The 17,659-nt window shown below is 39.9% G+C and overlaps 1 protein-coding gene across 1 annotated transcript in view; it reads left to right on the plus strand.

Moving 5' to 3' along the window:
* The window catches only part of LOC308261937 (uncharacterized protein), a gene marked incomplete at both ends in the record, with an annotated part of 85,352 nt that overhangs the window by 39,395 nt on the left and 28,298 nt on the right, over positions 1-17,659 (plus strand). Inside the window, 4 exons of the mRNA XM_080694124.1 lie at positions 737-882; positions 4,864-5,024; positions 5,199-5,322; positions 5,625-5,688. Coding sequence (XP_080550250.1) covers positions 737-882; positions 4,864-5,024; positions 5,199-5,322; positions 5,625-5,688 — 495 coding nt within the window. The remainder of the gene's footprint in view (positions 1-736; positions 883-4,863; positions 5,025-5,198; positions 5,323-5,624; positions 5,689-17,659) is intronic.

Raw genomic sequence — 17,659 nt, forward strand, 5'->3', positions numbered from 1 at the left:
ATTTGGGAGGCTGAGATCAGAGGATCACAGTTCATGGGCAGCCTCAGCTACTTAGTGAGGCCCTCTGCAACTTAGTGAGACCCTGTTTCAAAATAAAGAATAAAAAATAGAGCAGGGGGTGTAGCTCTGAGGTTAAATGCCCCTGGGTTCTATCCCCAGACCCCCAAACAACAACAACAACAACAATAACAACAACAACAACAACAAAAACAAACATATCAATGTCAATCACTAAGCCAAACATAAGAAGGAGGAAGGGGAGGTAATGGGATGGGAACTGGGTAAGGGCTAATTGGGTGATGTGTGCATGTATGTCTCCACCATCTTGTATCCCATTAAGATGTATGTATACAATTCACCAATTTAAAAAAAAAGTAGCCGGGCATGGTGGCGCATGCTTGTAATCCCCGTGCTTGGGAGGCAGAGACAGGAGGATAGCGCAGGTTCGAAGCCAGCCTTGCTGGCTAAAGAGACTCTGTTTCAAAAATATAAAAATAGGTCTGGGAGTGTAGCCCGGAGGTAGAAGGGTTTCCAGGAACCCCAGTACCACAAATAAGTATATAAATAATAAATAATAAATAAATAATTAAGTAAATAAAAATAAATAAATAAATAAATAAATAAATACTTTGCAAACCTGCAGAAATCTTATTAAGGGAAGTCTGCAATGGATCTGGATCTAGTTGTATTCCCGGTGCCTCTTTTCTCCTCTCTGTTGCTCTTTTTTTCTCTGGAGACAGAGCTTGGGGTAAGGGAGCTTCCCTCTGGATCCACTACACTTCCAGTTATTGGAAATATCCTGCAAATAGATGTTAGGAACATCAGCAAATCCTTGAGACACATTCGCAGGCTTTATGCTTCTCTAGTGGCTTGCAAAGAGAGGTAAATAGGCCTGTGATTTTAAATAAAATGTATTTCTTTTTTATTTTTTATATTTATTTTTTTATTTTTTTTTAAATTTTTTATTGGTGCACTGTATTCATACATCATAGAGGGATACAAACTTTTGTAGACATACATGCACACATCACCCAGTCAGCCCCCACCCGATCCCCACCCCACTCCCTCCCCATCCCTCCTTCCCATGCTTGGCTTAGTGGTTGACATCTAGTATTATAGCAATTTATCCAAAATTAAAAATGATAATCTCACATAACAGTTTCATTTGTCTGATACCAAGCTTTTGATAACTTAAAGATAACATTTCAATATTTCTTTTTGCTTTCTTTCTTACCAGAGAATATATATATATTTTTTTAGGTGAAACGATCATATATTTATATATTTATTTTTCAGAAAAAAATCTATCCTAATATGGAATATGGACTCTAGATACCCAAAACGATCTTGAAAAAGAACAAAGCTAGAAGATATATATTTTCTGATTTCAAACCATAGAAAGCTACAATAATCGAAACAGTGTAGTACTCTTCTAAAGGCAGATATATAAAACACTGGAGTTAAATAAAAGCCTAGAGATAAATTCTTCCATATATTGTCAAGTTATTTTTGACAAGGTTTCCACAAACATTTGGTAGGGGAAATAATATTTTAACTAAATATTGTTGAAAAATAATAATTACATGAAAAAGAATAAAATTGGACCCTTACCTAATCCCATATACAAATATTAACTCAAAATAGATAAAAGACCTAAATATAAATCTTAAGACTATAAACTTTTAGAAGAAAATCTGGGTCATAAAACCTCACAACACTGAAACTGGCAGTGATTTCTTGAATATGATTTCAATGGCACAAGCAACAGAAGGGTATACAAACTCCCTAAAAAAATATTGTATATCCAAAGACAATGTAAACAGAGTTAAAAGTTACTGATAGAATGGGATAAAATATTTCTAAATGCTATATCTGAAGGTATATTAATATTCCAACTAAAAATCCTAAAAATTAACAACAATAAAAGCAAACAATACAATTTAGAGATAGGTAAAAGACTAGCATAAATAATGAATCTCCACAGATAACCAATTTTAGTTGTCTGTTGGATGGAAAATCTTGTTTCTCTGGTTCTGGTGTGTGTTACCTATTTCTTCTTTGTAGTTAATCTCTTTGAGTATTTTCTCTAGCGCTGGTTTTGAAGACAGAAATTCCTTCAGTTTCTGTTTATCATGGAAGCTTCTTATTTTTCCATCTAATTTGATAGAAAGTTTTGCTGGGTAGGAAATTTTTGGCTGGAAGTTGTTTTCTTTCAGAGTTTGAAATATGTTACTCCAAGCCCTTCTGGCTCTCACGACTTGGTTTGGGAAGTCTGGAATGATTCTAATTGGTTTGCCTCTGAATGTCACTTGGCCCTTTGTTTTTGTTGCCTTTAAGATTCTGCTTGGCTTCCACATTGGTCATTTTGACAATTATGTGGCGTGGGGATCCTCTTCTCCGATCCTGTCTAAAGGGAGTTCTATAAGTTTCCTGGACCTGTGTATTGACCTCTTGCTCTATGTTTGGAAAATTTTCTGCTTTTACTTCCTTGAAGAGATTGTTGATCTTTTTGGTTTCACCTTCTTTTCCCTCCTCTATTCCAATTCTTAGGTTAGCTCTCTTAAAATGGACCCATATTTCTTCAATGTCAGATTCCTGCTGTCGGATATTTTTTTCTAGATTAGAAACTATGCGTTCATTTTGGATTGATCATCTTCTAAGAGCGAGATTCTGTTCTCCATGTGGTCTAATTGGTTGTTTGTACTTTGACTTGAGGGCTTTACTTCATTAATTGCATCCTTTATCTCTTTTTGGCTCTCTCTGAATTCTTTTTGAAACACCTCTATTATTTCTACAGTTATTTTCCTGATTTGATCTTCTAGAAATCTCTGAATATCTTTTTTATCGGGTTCTGATGTTGTGGGGTTGTGGGCATTCATTGCTCCATTGTTATTCCTCTTTCCCATGATTTCGAAAGTTTGTGCCTTCTCTGGGTTCTTCCCTTGGGTCACTATGACTTCACTTAAGATGCTCTGGATCTCGAGTCTGTGGTATCTCGGACCCCACTACTCCTTTACTGGGTTGTATCACAGAGTCTCAGACCCAGGGAGTCAATCGAGGCTGCTTTAGACCATGGTGGGTGCCAGGTTGCGCGTTCTCCTATGGTGTGATATCTCTGCCACCGCCACTCCCCCAGTGGGTCAAGTCCCTGGGAGTGCAGTACTGGGATTTCTCCTCTGGGGCCCCAATTTGACTCACTGTTGTTGAGTACGCAGATGGAGCTGTAGTGGACTTGGTGAATTCGCTGCTGCTGATGCCGGTGGCAATATGGTGCCACTGCCACGCCCTCGGCCGTGAGGCTGGTGTATTTCTTCTCTGTTTTTGAGCTCCGCTCTGAGTCCCTGCAGCGTGTGCTGAGCTCAGCCACTGGGAGCTTTAGATGCTCCCTGCGCTGAAAAATCCTGCCTGGCTGTTCCGCAGCAGCTCACCTCGGCTCGCTGTAGCTGTCTGGTGAATTCGCCGCTGCCGCTGGCAGTAAGGTGCTGATGCCGCATCCTCAGGCTTGAGGCCGGTGTATCTCCTCTGTGGCTCTGAGCTCCGTTCTGAGTCCCCTTCCTCTCTGGAGCCTGGTGATTTTTTTGTTTCTCTGGTGATGGTGTTTTCTGGCTATGAAAGGCACTGATTTTGTGGTAATGGAGATTGGTTGTTAGCGGGGCTCTTAAGCCCTGCTTTTCTCGGTCGCCATCTTCCCGGAAATCAATAAAATGTATTTCTTGAGGCACTCTTTCATAATGGATGATGGTGAAGCAAAATATTCCCTAAAAACTTTGATGTACTTTTTTTTTTTGCCTTTCTCAGGTTTTAACTTTAAGAAATGGTGGAATATAGTAACACATTTGGTGAGTAGAGGAATATTTAGTTTCTTGTGTGAAAAATCAAAATCATGAAGTAACAAGGTTGTGAGTCCTTCTTCCTTTACAATTTTTGGCTGAAGGTCCTTGGTAAGAGAAGTAGTTGTGATTAGAGATTTCATTTAATGTTATGGACCATATTTGCCATGCGTTTTTTCTCAGAATTATCATGAAAGTTGATTTTCTCTAAGGAATCAACTTATGCCAGATACCAAAGAAACATCTGTGGATCTTGGACAGTATAAGAAATGAAAGAAACAAGCAAGAGGTTAGCACTCAACTGGTGAAAATGGAGTCCTTTGAATCCTGCACAATGCCTTTACTGGTGCCAGAATGTTACAATGTGGAAGATACTATTCTTCCAGGAGATACTGTGTGTACTGTTACTATTTTGTGGTGCCCACTCTGTATTTATAACACAAATAGGACTCACACTGGGATGGACAGTAGAAATATCTAGAGTGACATAAGACTATAGATTTTCAGAGCTCACAATAGGGGTATTGAGTCAAGATCTCTTTGGGAAGAATTTTGCCAGAGACTCTTGATACAGTATTCTGGGCAATGATTTCAAGGTGGGCATGGGTGGGTGTTGGGATGATAATGGCTTAAACTTCAGAGTCTGAATAAACAGAGGCTCAAATTTTGCTTTTTTACATATTAGCTGTGGGACACTGGGAGTGAATTTAAACTTATCGGACCTAGTAACTATCTTTATAAAATAGGACAAATGCTGTGTGTTGAAATTTTTTAATGTTAGTGAATGTGATAAAAGGATTAATTATATGTTTATACAATGTCCTGTCTACTTTATGACATATCATAAGCCCTCTATATGTGCTTATTATCATAATCACCATCATATTTATGCATGAAATTAAAAAACATTTTAATGTATATGTGGTAGAATGAAAATATAAAAATTACAGTACTATCAATCAGCATCAGCAATACTAAATTTACAAAAAGTGGCTTCATTTGCTAATACTCAGGTTTTCTTCCCCATTTCTAGTTCTGAAAAGTATGGCCCTGTATTCACTCTGTATCTGGGCAGGAAGCCCACTGTGGTGTTGTATGGACATAAAACCTTAAAAGAATCACTAATTAATCTTGATGAAGAGTTTGCTGGAAGAGGCAATTCCCCATTATTTAATAAAATGAATAAAGGCCTTGGTAAGTGCAAGCATGCACAGGTTTGAGAGATGTAATGGTCATGGGAGGAGGAGGAGGATGGGCAACAGAGACTAGAATAGCTTCCTCAGGCAGAGCTTAGCTCTCCAATGGCTGCCAGGTGTCAGCCTCCTCCTTGCCTGGATCTCTCTCCTAGTCTGGTTGTCCTCTTTGCAGGAGTCACTTTCAGCACTGGCAAGACATGGAAAGAGATGCGTCTCTTCTCCTTCATGACCCTGCAGCGTTTAGGGATGTTAAAGAGGAAGCCCATTGCCCATGGAGGAGCTGAGGAAAACCAATGGTTGGTGATATTTTTGTATATCACTGACCTTAACACACTTCTCTTCTCTCATGAGGCTCTTGGATACATTTCAGGGGCAGCGTTATCTTTTATTCTGGGCACTGGCTGTGAGATTTCATGTGGAGGAGAGATGGCTGGAAGCTGAGGAGCAGAGAATGTTTGTGTGTCTGTGCTGTGTGAGCAGGCTTGATTGGGCCTGCACAATGTGTATTCAATTTCTGTTCTAAAATTCGTTTCAAAGCAGAAGTCAGGAGTATACATTTTGAGTTTGTTCATTTTATTGAGCAATGTTTTTTCCTTAGTGTAAATGTGGATAACCTTTGCCATATCACTTCTCCAGAGAACATTAGATTAGGAAACCTGGAGGTGATGACCCCATTATGACTTTATGGAGCCCTAAACAGGTGACGTCTATTTCATTTATTGGACTTCTGACCAGCTGCACTGATGTACCTCAGTGTTTGCTCAAGGCCCATGGAACATTTCTGGCTAGGAATAGTATAACTTACTATTTTGATAGCTTAGTTATGAATTAATACAAATTTCCTCAATTATTGTTTCTCTGTAAACATAGCTCAACTTAAAAATCACAATGTATTATATCTTGTTACCCAGTACTTTCCATACTGATGTATATATTTTGAACATATTTGCTACATATATTATTTTATAAGTCTCTGTAATATACAATCTATAAAAAATTAATTTGACTAGATATCTACTATCATCAGTAGCTTGTTAGTCTTTCCTAAGCGTATTATGATGTTGCCTACCGTTTCTACCCATGTTTATTGGATTTAGGGATAGAAACTTGTGGTAATTATCTTCTCACTGTTATTTCTACTCAACCATGAAATTTTTATCATGATAAATAGGATTATCGGCTTGGGTTGTATATGACCTTGTCTTTATATTCTCTCTTCCATTTAAAGTGAAAGGAAAGATGGTTTTAATATACCAGTGTAGTGTAGGTATGTATAGAAATTGTCACGAATTAGGAGATACATAACATTTCAATTTCAGATCTTTGGAATTTATGACAGCAATTTACTACAAAATGATTTGGAATAAAATAAATTCCTTGCATGTACATTGTTTTTGAATGCTAAAGATTACATAAGTATACACAAAGCATATGCATGCATGTCTATGTGTGTGTGTGTGCATGCTAACTATGAGCTAATATTCAATCTACACATGTTGTAAACAAAAAATTATATTATGAGTACATAACTTTAATTTTTAGCTTTGCTATTCTCAGAAATGCTTATAAAGCAACAATGACTTATTTAAACTTTCCCATCAATTGGTTGAAATTAACACAGTAACTATGTTAAGTGCTGGAAAATAAGTGAACCAACTCTCATCTTAAGATTTTAAATATGTTTACTCATTTGAACAATTATTGGCAGGAGTTACTTAAACCAAATACATGCACACTCAGGAATTACACTTAAAGGTATGACAAATAAGGAAAACTAACTTACAACATGATACTGGATACATTTAGGGAGGAGGTGGAGACAGTGAGGAAAGGAGATAAAAAAAGATTTTTTGGCCAATTTTGTTCTAACCTACACCTTAATACATGACATTTATTAGTGTTGTGGTAACTAATTGAGCTGCACATTCAGGGCATGTGTAATTTTTGCTCTGTGTATTATACTACAATGAAAAATGTTACTTAAGCAGTTCAAATTTACAATTCTATCCTTGATGAAGTTTGCATTATTCTGTGCCTGTAAAAGGTTCATGGTGATGTCTTCCTAGCTATCTATTCAGGCAATGATAGAAAATCTCTTTGAAGTCTATTACTGATCAAACAAAAAGTAAAATGTTTTGTAGGATGTAGATAAAGAGCAATCCAATACTGTTTGTGAAAATGTAAATTACTTAAAATAAGAAGTAAGTTTTTGGTTATGTAAGAATAGAAATTCATGTTTTTCATAAACGAAGCAACTGATTAATTGGACTTCATTAAAATAAAATTAAGAAAACCCTTCTACTATGCAGAAGACACTACCTGGGGAATGAGGAGAAAATTCATAGGCAGAAAGAAATATTTTCAAATGATATACCTGATAAAGGACTACTATTCAAAACATTTAAAAAAGTTTAAATTCAACAAAAATAAATAAACCAACCCAATTTAAAAGATGATTAAAATCAAATATCTAAAATCAAAACACAGATAAAACCAAATGGTAGAAAGGATGTGGTGCAAAGGGAATTATTAGTCATTGCTAATGGGAAGGCAGAATGGTGTTGATGCAAAGAAAGATATTTTAGCAGTTTCATACAGTAGTGGAATACCCTGATCACATGATCACTATTAAGCTTTTTGATACTTATTTAAAAGACTTATGTCTACTAAAACCCTGCAGATGGCATACTATTCTGCATTTTCACACAGCTATAATCTAAAAGACTTGACCGCATAATTTAGAGGAAGAAAAATGTTAGTAGCTCATGGTTTCAGGTTCAGTCCATATGAGGCTAGGGACCACAGATTTCAGGGCACAAGAGGCCTGAAGCAGAGCAAGAGAGAGTATGAGGCTTCACTCTTTCATCATGGAGGCTGGAAGCAAAAGAGGGAGCAAGGGGAGGAGGAAACCACATATAATCCCCAAGCCCCAGGTCTCTCCCTTTTCTAGCCACACTCTTACCAGCCTAGGCCACCACCCAGATAAATCCATTGCAATAAGTTTACCCACTGCTGAGATCACAACTCTCATTACTTAACTGTATCAACCCTGAATGTTAATAAATGGAGCTCTTTAGGGGACATTTTACATCTAACTCTAACAGATAGAGATTTTTTTATAGTAGCTTTAGTCATCATTGACCAAAATTGGAAGCAACTAAAAAAGTCTCTTAATAGGTTAATGTATAAACTGAGGTTCATCCAGAAATTATTTAGTGCAAAATTAATAATTATTTAGTGTAAAACTATTTAGTGTTAAAGCAAAATAAATAATTTGAACATGGAAAAACATGAGGGAAACTTATGCATATTGCTAAGTAAACAACAACAACAACTGAAAGGCCTTCACACTATAATTTCAACATGATAATTCCAATAACATCTGGGAGATGCACAACTCTTGGTGACATGGAAGAGATCATTTGCTGCTAAGGGCTTGATGGGGAAGGGTGGGATGAATAAGCAGAGCAGAGAAAATCTATTTTATAGGGTAGGGAAACTGTTTTAAAATGCTATATACATGCTCATAAACTAGTCAAAACCTATAGAATGTACTCTATGTAATCTGTGAACTGTATACATGATGTTTGTGCATGTATGGTGTATTAGCTACACTGGTGAGGGGTATTGAATGCTAAAGAGGCTGTATGGATGTGAGGGAGATACATGTTGAAACTATAGATTTTCCATTTAATTTTGTTTAATAATTAAAATTCTCTAATTAATAATAATTGAATTTTAATAATAATAAAAATATTTTAATTAGACAACTCTAATTCTCAACTCTAGCATAACAGAAGTTTGCATTGATCTGTGTAATTCCAGGACTTACTGCCGATATCCTCCTGCATTTGGACTGGGGTGAGAATTCTATATAATGGGAAGTGAGAGGTCATGGAACTGGGAGTTGGAAACCAAGATCCTGAGACAAGGTTTTGTACTGATGTACTGATGACTATCTCCCTGTACCATCAATTAGTCATTTATTAAAAGCAAAGCAGCCGGGCGTGGTGGCACATGCTTGTAATCCCAGCATTTGGGAGGCTGAGACAGGAGGATCGTGGTTCGTGGACAGCCTTAGCTACTACTTAGTGAGGCCCTTTGCAACTCAGTGAGACCCTGTTTCAAAATAAAGAATAAAAAATAGGGCTGGGGGTAGCTTGGAGGTAGAATGCCCCTGGGTTCCATCCCCAGTATCACAAAAAAAAAAAAGCAAAGCAAAGATTAGATTAGATTAGTTGACCTCTAAGATCCCCCCCCCTTTTTTTTAACTAGTCATGATGTCTTGTTTGTATGAAAGGAAAGGTCTAGGTAAGAGGCTCAATTCACCAGAAGGAAGGAGGAGCAGAGCAGAGACTATCTCTACTCAGTAGAGGAAGTTACTGGTTTTGTTTTACCCTAAATAAGGTAGAGTGCTTTTTGGGGAGTTTCAGGCTGAGTCTAATGGAAAATTACTGCTTTATTTTGATCTAGATAAAGGGCTCTGTAGGATTTAGGATTACTCAAGTTATAAAGGTTAAACAACTAAACTTTTTGATCTCCGTTTTAATCAACAGGTGCTCTATTAACTAAATTGATTTTTTTTTGTTGTTGTTTTTGCAGGTCTGGGGATGGAACCCAGGGGCATTTGACCTCCGAGCTACACTACTCTGCCCTATTTTTTATTCTTTATTTTGAAACAGGGTTTCACTGAGTTCAAAGAGCCTCACTAAATAGCTGAGACCTCCCAAATGCTGGGATTACAAGAGTGCACCACCACACCCGTTTTATCTTTATTTTTTATTTATTTATTTTTTGGTGGTACTGGGGTTCCTGGAAGCCCTTCTACCTCCGGGCTACACTCCCAGACCTATTTTATATTTTCGAAACAGGGTCTCAAACCTGCACGATCCTCCTGTCTCCGCCTCCCAAGCGCGGGGATTACAAGCCTGCGCCACCACGCCCGGCTATTATCTTTATTTTTGAATGCCTGTGATTAAGGCCAATAATCAAGTACTAAACCATGGTCTAAAATCAATAATGTTCATGAAACCAGCTGAATTGAATGTCTTACTTTGGGAACGGGTGCAAATGCAGAGGACATAAATTCCAGCATAAACCTCTACCATCTAAGGAACTGAATCTCCAAGGACTGGCTTCCTCAGCTTTAAAATGGGAATACTTTTTAACCTTAGGCCAATAAAAGTGAGGGAATTAACAGGAAAATTAAGGGTGTTAAATTCCTCTGTAAATGTCAGAATCCATTCCTGTAAACATGACCAACAAAACATTATTAAAATAATAATAATAATAATAATAATAATAATAATAAACACAAGTTAATTGTATAAATTACTGGGTTTTATTGTGATACTTTTGTACACACATATATCATGCTTGATTATTGTACCCTCCCTGTTACCACCTCGTGTCCTTTTTTGGGGGGGCTCCCTCCCCCTCTCTTCTATGCCTTCTCTAATGGTCACTTTTCTACTTTTAGGTTATTTCATTTTTTTTCTTTCACATATGAGAGAAAACATGTGATACTTGTCTTTCTGTGTCTTTCTTATTTTACCTAACACAATGTCTGTCAGTTCCATACACTTCCTTGCAAATATAAGACTTTCATTCACATTTATGGTTGAATAATACCCCATTGTGATTGTTGTAATGGTTTCAGTTTAGAATGTCCCCCTGACTCTCACATAAGCGAGGGAGCAAATTTGGAAGCGGGGCTTAGTTGCTAATGAGTGGCCCCTGGGGTTGTGGCCTTGTGGATTATATCAGGTTCTCTCTGTCTCTTGCTCTTTCTCTCTCTTGCCTCCAGTCTCCATGATATGATTGTGGAACTTAGTGCACACACTCTCCACTTCCCGCTGCCATGCCCTGAGATTCAGATCCTGCTACCACATGAACTGAACCCAGAATCTCCAAGGAACTGAGCATATTTTCTCATAGTTTACATGTCTTCCTTCTTTCATCTAAGTGATGTGATCAGTACTTTTTTTATTTTTAAAAAAAATTTGGTGGTACTGGGGTTCCTGGAAGCCCTTCTACCTCTGGGCTACACTCTCAGACCAATTTTATACTTTTTTTTAAATTTGGAAACAGGGTCTCTTAAGCCAGCATGGCTGGCTTCAAACCTGCGTGATCCTCCTGTCTCCGCCTCCCAAGCGCGGGGATTACAAGCGTGTGCCACCATGCCCGGCTGAGTATTTTGGATTGTAGCAGTAAGAATGCTGTCTAAGACAGAAATTTGTATTGAGACGTGAGATCAATGCTATGTCTAAATCTGATTATGTGGTTTTTGAGTCTTTGAAAATAATTTGTGAGAGAATTTGTAAGGACCAGAATGTGACTAGTAAAGTGGATGGTTTAGTCTATGCTCAGGAGACTTTGGAAAGCAAAAAAGACTCTATAGGAAAAATGGATAGAGGCCACATTTGTTACATACTGGCAAAGAACTTATCAGCATTTTTCCAGGGTCCTTAAACTTTGTGTGAGGCCAAATTTAAACATGATGAATTGATTAAAAGGGTCTAGAAAATTTTAACAGCAAATTATCCCAACTGCATTATGGATATTGATGTCTATGTTTAGCAAATTGCACACTGAATTTTGGGGGCAGAAAACAAAGCAGAGACTTTTTAGATTTGCAGTTTGGTCAGAAAGGCATGTGTAAAGCTGGATCTAAGAAAAATGGTACTACAAAAGACAGATGGCTGAAGGGAGGTTGAATGCTTCTATTGGAATCAAAGAAAGAAATGTAGTCTGGGAAGCAAGGGCTCATACTTATGGGCCCTTTTATGTGGAGGCTACAAATGAAATAGGCCCAGTGGCCAGGATTGAAATATGCTCAGTAGACGTGATTTAAAAAGGTATGACTACTTTTCTGCTGGAGATAAATTTTGGCAGTCATATAATGCTGGTTTTGCTGAAAAAGGGGATCAAAGAATTTTCCCCCAGATTTCAAAGGCAGTCCTGGAAAGCCAGGCAATGTATGTCAGTGTCACAATCCCTGCAAGTAGCCCCAAAGGGGCAATTTGTAGAGCTATGTAGGTAAAGCCAAGTTTGAAATAAAAACCCCTGTGATTTAAAAATGCCAGAAACATAGAATTATTGCAAGGAAAGGGTGTAAGTTGGGAGCCATGGAGTGAGGGTAGAAGAATCAGTGTGTTACCTGTTGCAATCCACCAGGCCACAGGGTGAAGCTGCCAAGGCTCCTTGGAGGTTACATCTCACTGCCATGTGTCTTAGATGACAGGAGTGGTAAGAATCTTGCCTAGCAGGATTTTGATACTATTTTTGTCCCATTTATTCTTTCTATGGCCCTATCTCTCCCCTTTGGGATACAAATGTTAACTCTTTGCCATTATACATTGAATGCATGTAATTTACTTTTTATTATCTCTACCGGGGTTCACAACCAAGAGTTCACTTTGAATCTTAGAGGAAACTTTTGAACTTTTGAGTGATGTTGGAACTGTTAAGACTTTGCAAGCTCTTGGAGATGTACTCAATGAATTTTGTATTATGAGGTGACCATGAAGGCAATGGGTTCAGAAGCAGAGTACGATGGCTTGTATTTAGAATGTCCTCATAGCTGCCACAGGAACAAGATATTAATGTGGCAGGCAGGGCTTGGTTGCTAAGAAGGCATATCTGAGGGTGTGGTCTTGAGAATTATATCAGGTTATCTCTGCTCTTTGCTCCGTCTGTTACCTCTATCCTCCAAGATGTGAGATCACAGGTTTGAGTGCTTCTCTGCTTCTTGCCATTGCGTCCTGAGATTCAGAGCCTGGTATCACATGAGCTGAACCTGAAATCTCCAAAAACTGTGAGAAAAAAAAAAAAAACTTTCCTCCTCTAAGTTGTGTTATCAGTCATTTAAATCATATCAGTGAGAATGCTGATTGAGACAGAACATACCATGTCTTATTTTCCATTCATCTATTGACAGGCACCTAGGCCTAATTCCAAACCTTGGCTATTGTGAATACTGGAACAATAAACTTGGGTGTTCAGGTATCTCTTTTGTATGTCTGCCTCATTTTCTTCAGTACTGGTACAGCTGGATACTCAGTAGTGGTAGAACTGGATCCTATGGTACTTCTATTTTGAGTTTTTGAGGAATCTCCCTATTGTTTCCCTAGTGACTGTACTAAGTGACCCTCTCACCGACAGTAGGTGAAAACTTCTTTTCCTTCACATCCTTGCCAGTAATTATTTCTTATATTTGTAGATGGAAGCTGCGTCCCAGCGTGACCCCTGAAGGATGAGGATGTTCTGCCGAGAGGCCTGGTGTGATCGGCACACGGATCAAGTCAGGACAGAAAGAGCTGCGAATGGTACTTAGGACAGGCAGAATCTCCTCAAGGAGATAGGAGCAAATATCTGCTTGAGGGGCATGTGAAAGGTAAAGTTCTCATGCTCTGTTTAGTTACTTAGAAATGTAGCCAGAAAGTTTAAAGATATCTCCAGCTTGCACTGATTGTTTCTTGGCTTATGTTTCACTGCTTATGCCTTGTTAATTGTTCTGTGAAAGAATAAAAGCTATGATAAAACTTGGAGGTTTTCTACATGCCTGAGCAAGCTGTAGCCCTCCGCTCATCTTAAAGACATGTTGCCTGCTGACTCTTCCTCAGGGACCTTGTTCACCTTCAGACCACCAACATATATTCTTTTTTTTTTTTTTGTGGGTCTGCGGATGGAACCCAGGGGCATTTGACCTCTCAGCCACACCCCCTGTCCTATTTTTTATTCTTGATTTTGAAACAGGGTCTCACTGAGTTGCAGAGGGCTTCACTAAGTAGCTGAGGCTATACGCGAACCATGATCCTTCGTTCTCAGCCTCCCGAATGCTGTGATTACAAGAGTGCACCACCACGACTGGCTCCAACATCTTCTCCACTCCTCTTCCTCCCTCAGTTCCCTTTTCCTATTCTACTAGTCTCTCTTTTATAAGGTACCTTTTGTTTTTTATCCTCTAGCTTCCAGATATGAGATAAAACATATGACTCATGACTTTCTGAAATGGGTTGATCCATTTAGTGTAATATTCTCTAGTTTTTACCATTACTTTCAAATAACATCATTTTTTTCCTTTATGGCTGAGTAAAATTCCACTGTGTGTATATTACATTGTCTTTATCCAGTTATTATTAACAGACGCCTAGATTTGGCCCATAATTTTGCTATTGTGAATTGTGGTGCAATAACCATGGATATGCAAATGCCACTATAGTATTATAACTTTAATATTTTTTAAATTTATTTTTATTGGTGCATTGTAATGATACATCACATTGGAATATAAGACTTGAGAGGATATACAATCACACATCATCCAATTAGCCCTCATCCAGTCCCCATCCCATTCCCTCCCCCTCCCTCAATCCCATGCTTGTTTGGTGATTAACTTTGATACATATGTTTATGTACCTCCTGCTTTGTAAAGAGGCTCCATCCTCCCCTATTCCATACCCTCTGATTGGTCACCTTAATTGCTTCACTATAGGGCCCTTTCTATAGCTTGGCCACTTCCTGTTGCCCCTTTCCTCCCAGTTATTGCTGATTAGGGGAAGCATCTGGTTTTAATTTTCTGCGATATTTCTCTGTGCATGCCGTGTTGCAAATACCGATCCCACTCTTGACGGCCCCAGTTGTGGCCTGGCTACCCGGTGGACTGATCCAGACATCGCTGCCTCAAGCAGCAGCCTTGCCTCATGGGAGGCCCCAGTTCTGGCCTCACTGGCCCCGACACCGGCCTAACCCCTCAGCTGGCTCCGATCCCGGACTCAGAGGCCCCAGCTCCGGCCTTCCTCACAGCAGGCTTCAATGTTAGCTGATGGCCCTGGCATCGGCCTAACCCCTTGGCAGGCTCCGATCCAGGCCTCGGAGGCCTCAGTAGCGGCCTTGCCTCATGGAAGGCTCCGATGCCCTGGCACCGGCCTAACCTCTCAGCAGGCTCTGATCCCGGCCTCGGAGGCCCCAACACCAGCCTTGCCTCACGGCAGGCTCCGATCCCAGCCTTGCTGGCCCCAGCACCAGCCTAATCCCTCGGCAGGCTCCGATCCCAGCCTCGGAGGCCCCAGCACCGGCCTTGCCTCACGGCAGGCTCTGATCCCGGCCTTGCTGGCCCCAGCACCGGCCTAACCCCTTGGCAGGCTCCGATCCCGGCCTCAGAGGCCTCAATAGTGGCCTTGCTTCACGGAAGGCTCTGATGCCGGCCAGTGGCCTGGCACCAGCCTAACCCCTCAGCAGGCTCTGGTCCCAGCCTCGGAGGCCCCAGCACCGGCCTCGCCTCGCGGCAGGCTCCAATACCAGCCTCACTGGCCCCAGCACCGACCTAACCCCTCGGCAGGCTCCGATCCCAGCCTCGCTGGCCCCAGCACCAGCATAACCCCTCAGCAGGCTCCAATCCCGGCCTCAGAGGCCTCAATAGCGGCCTTGCCTCGTGGAAGGCTCCGGTGCCGGCCAGTGGCCCCGGCACCAGTCTAGCCCCTCAGCAGGCTCTGATCTCGGGCTTGGAGGCCCCAGCACCGGCCTTGCCTCGCGGCAGGCTCAATCCCGGCCTCGCTGGCCCCAGCACCGGCCTAACCCCTCGGCAGGCTCCGATCCCAGAACTTTAATACTTTTGAAAAGATAGTGAGGATTGGCTTATCTGGGTCATATGATGAGTCCATTTCTAGTCTTTTGAGGAACCTCCATATTAATCTCCCTCATGGTTGTACTTATTTATAATCCCACCAGCAGTGTATAACTATTTCACCACATCCTCACCAGCATTTATTTTGTTTTTATTCTTGATGATTGACACTCTAATATTGTTGGATAAAATCTCAGTATAGGCCGGGCATGGTGGCACACGCTTGTAATCCCCATGCTTGGGAGGTGGAGACAGGAGGATCACGCAGGTTAGAAGCCAGCTGCACTGGCTTAAGAGACCTTGTTTCCAAATAAAAATGTATAAAATGGGTCTGGGAGTGTAGTCCGGAGGTAGAAGGGTTTCCAGGAACCCCAGTGCCACCAAAAAAAAAAAAAAAAAAAAAAAACTCAGTATAGCTTTGTTTTTCATTTTCCTGATTGCTAGTGGTCTTGAACACTTTTAATATATTTAATGATCATTCATATTTATTCAAAATAATAAAATGCTTGGGAAAAATCTAACAAAAGAGGTAAAGGAAGCATGGTGGTACATGCTTGTAATCCCAGCATTTTGGAGGCTGAGATAGGAGGATTGCGGTTCACAGACAGCTTCAGCTACTTAGTGAGGCTCTCCACAAATTAGTGAGACCCTGTTTCAAAAATAAAGGATTAAAAAAAATAGGACTGGGGTGTAGTTCGGAGGTAGGATGCCCCTGGTTTCATATCCAGCACTGCAAAAATAAATTGAGTTAAACAATATTAAACTTTCACATTTAAAGGAATACTCATAATTAACAGACAATTTTTACCACATTTTCTCGTTACTTTTGATTTTCCCAATTACCTTTGGGTAAAATGGAATTGTTCTCATTTTCTAGATAAGGAAACTGGCCTTAGAGATGTAATGCCCTACCCATGGACATACGGACTGCAATTAACATATCTGAGTCTGGACTCATATGAACTAAGTCTCACAGGCTTCTCTCCAAGTTAATCATCCAGTTCAAGTAAGTACAATGTTAACATAGGCTGTACTATTTTTAATATTCAATGATTATGTTAATTAGTGATTGTTTTTAAAAGAGACATTGACTTAATAATTGCAGCATCCACTGATAATAACTGGGGTCAGAAAAGCTTGGTTATTTAACCTTTAGAAATTTTATCATCCCAGGCCTCTTAATCTAGAAAAAAGAGAAGCAACGATGTGCTGCCTGACTCACAGAGCTCTAAACTCTAAACCAAACAAGTCAGTCTTTTTTTTTTTTTTTTTTTTTTTGGCAGTACTGGGGTTCCTGGAAGCCCTTCTACTTCCAGGCTACACTCCCAGACCTATTTTTTATATTTTTATTTGAAAACAGGGTCTCCTAAGCCAGCACGGCTGGCTTCGAACCTGCGTGATCCTCCTGTCTTTGCCTCCCAAGAGGGGCGATTACAAGCGTGCGCCACCACGGCCGGCTCAGAAGTCAGTCTTGGAACAATGATAGAACCACATTCCTTTATTCTGAATAAAATAAAATTAGGGCTGTCTTTAGATTATTTACTATATTCTTCATGAGATGAAAGTCTACTCTGCCTGTTCATGCTATTAGGCTCCTATATGACTTTTTATTCTTTTCATACAAATAGAGAATTAGACCACCTACCACAATTCTTGGAGAACCAGAAGCAGTACTTAGGAAGGACATGGAGGTGGGGTCTTAGGGATTGTTTTGTTTTTGAATCCCCTTGCGTGCTCACTCTCTTCCTCCAGCTGTCATGATGTGAGAGCAAAGGCTTGCTCTCTCCCTCTCTCTTCTTCCCATCACCTAGTCCTGAGCTCTGCAAACCTGGCCTAACAAAGACTGAATCACCAAATCTCCAAGAAACTGAGCAAATAAATCTTCCTTCCTCTGTTGTGAGGTCAGGCTCATTGAATCACAGCTGTGAGAATTTTTACTAAATTGTACTAGCTATTTTATTTCCAGGCATATGTGATGTAAACTCAGTTTTTAAAAATATTTAAAA

Source organism: Muscardinus avellanarius (genome assembly GCF_963383645.1).
Source record: "Muscardinus avellanarius genome assembly, chromosome: 4".
Classification (NCBI taxonomy): domain Eukaryota; kingdom Metazoa; phylum Chordata; class Mammalia; order Rodentia; family Gliridae; genus Muscardinus; species Muscardinus avellanarius.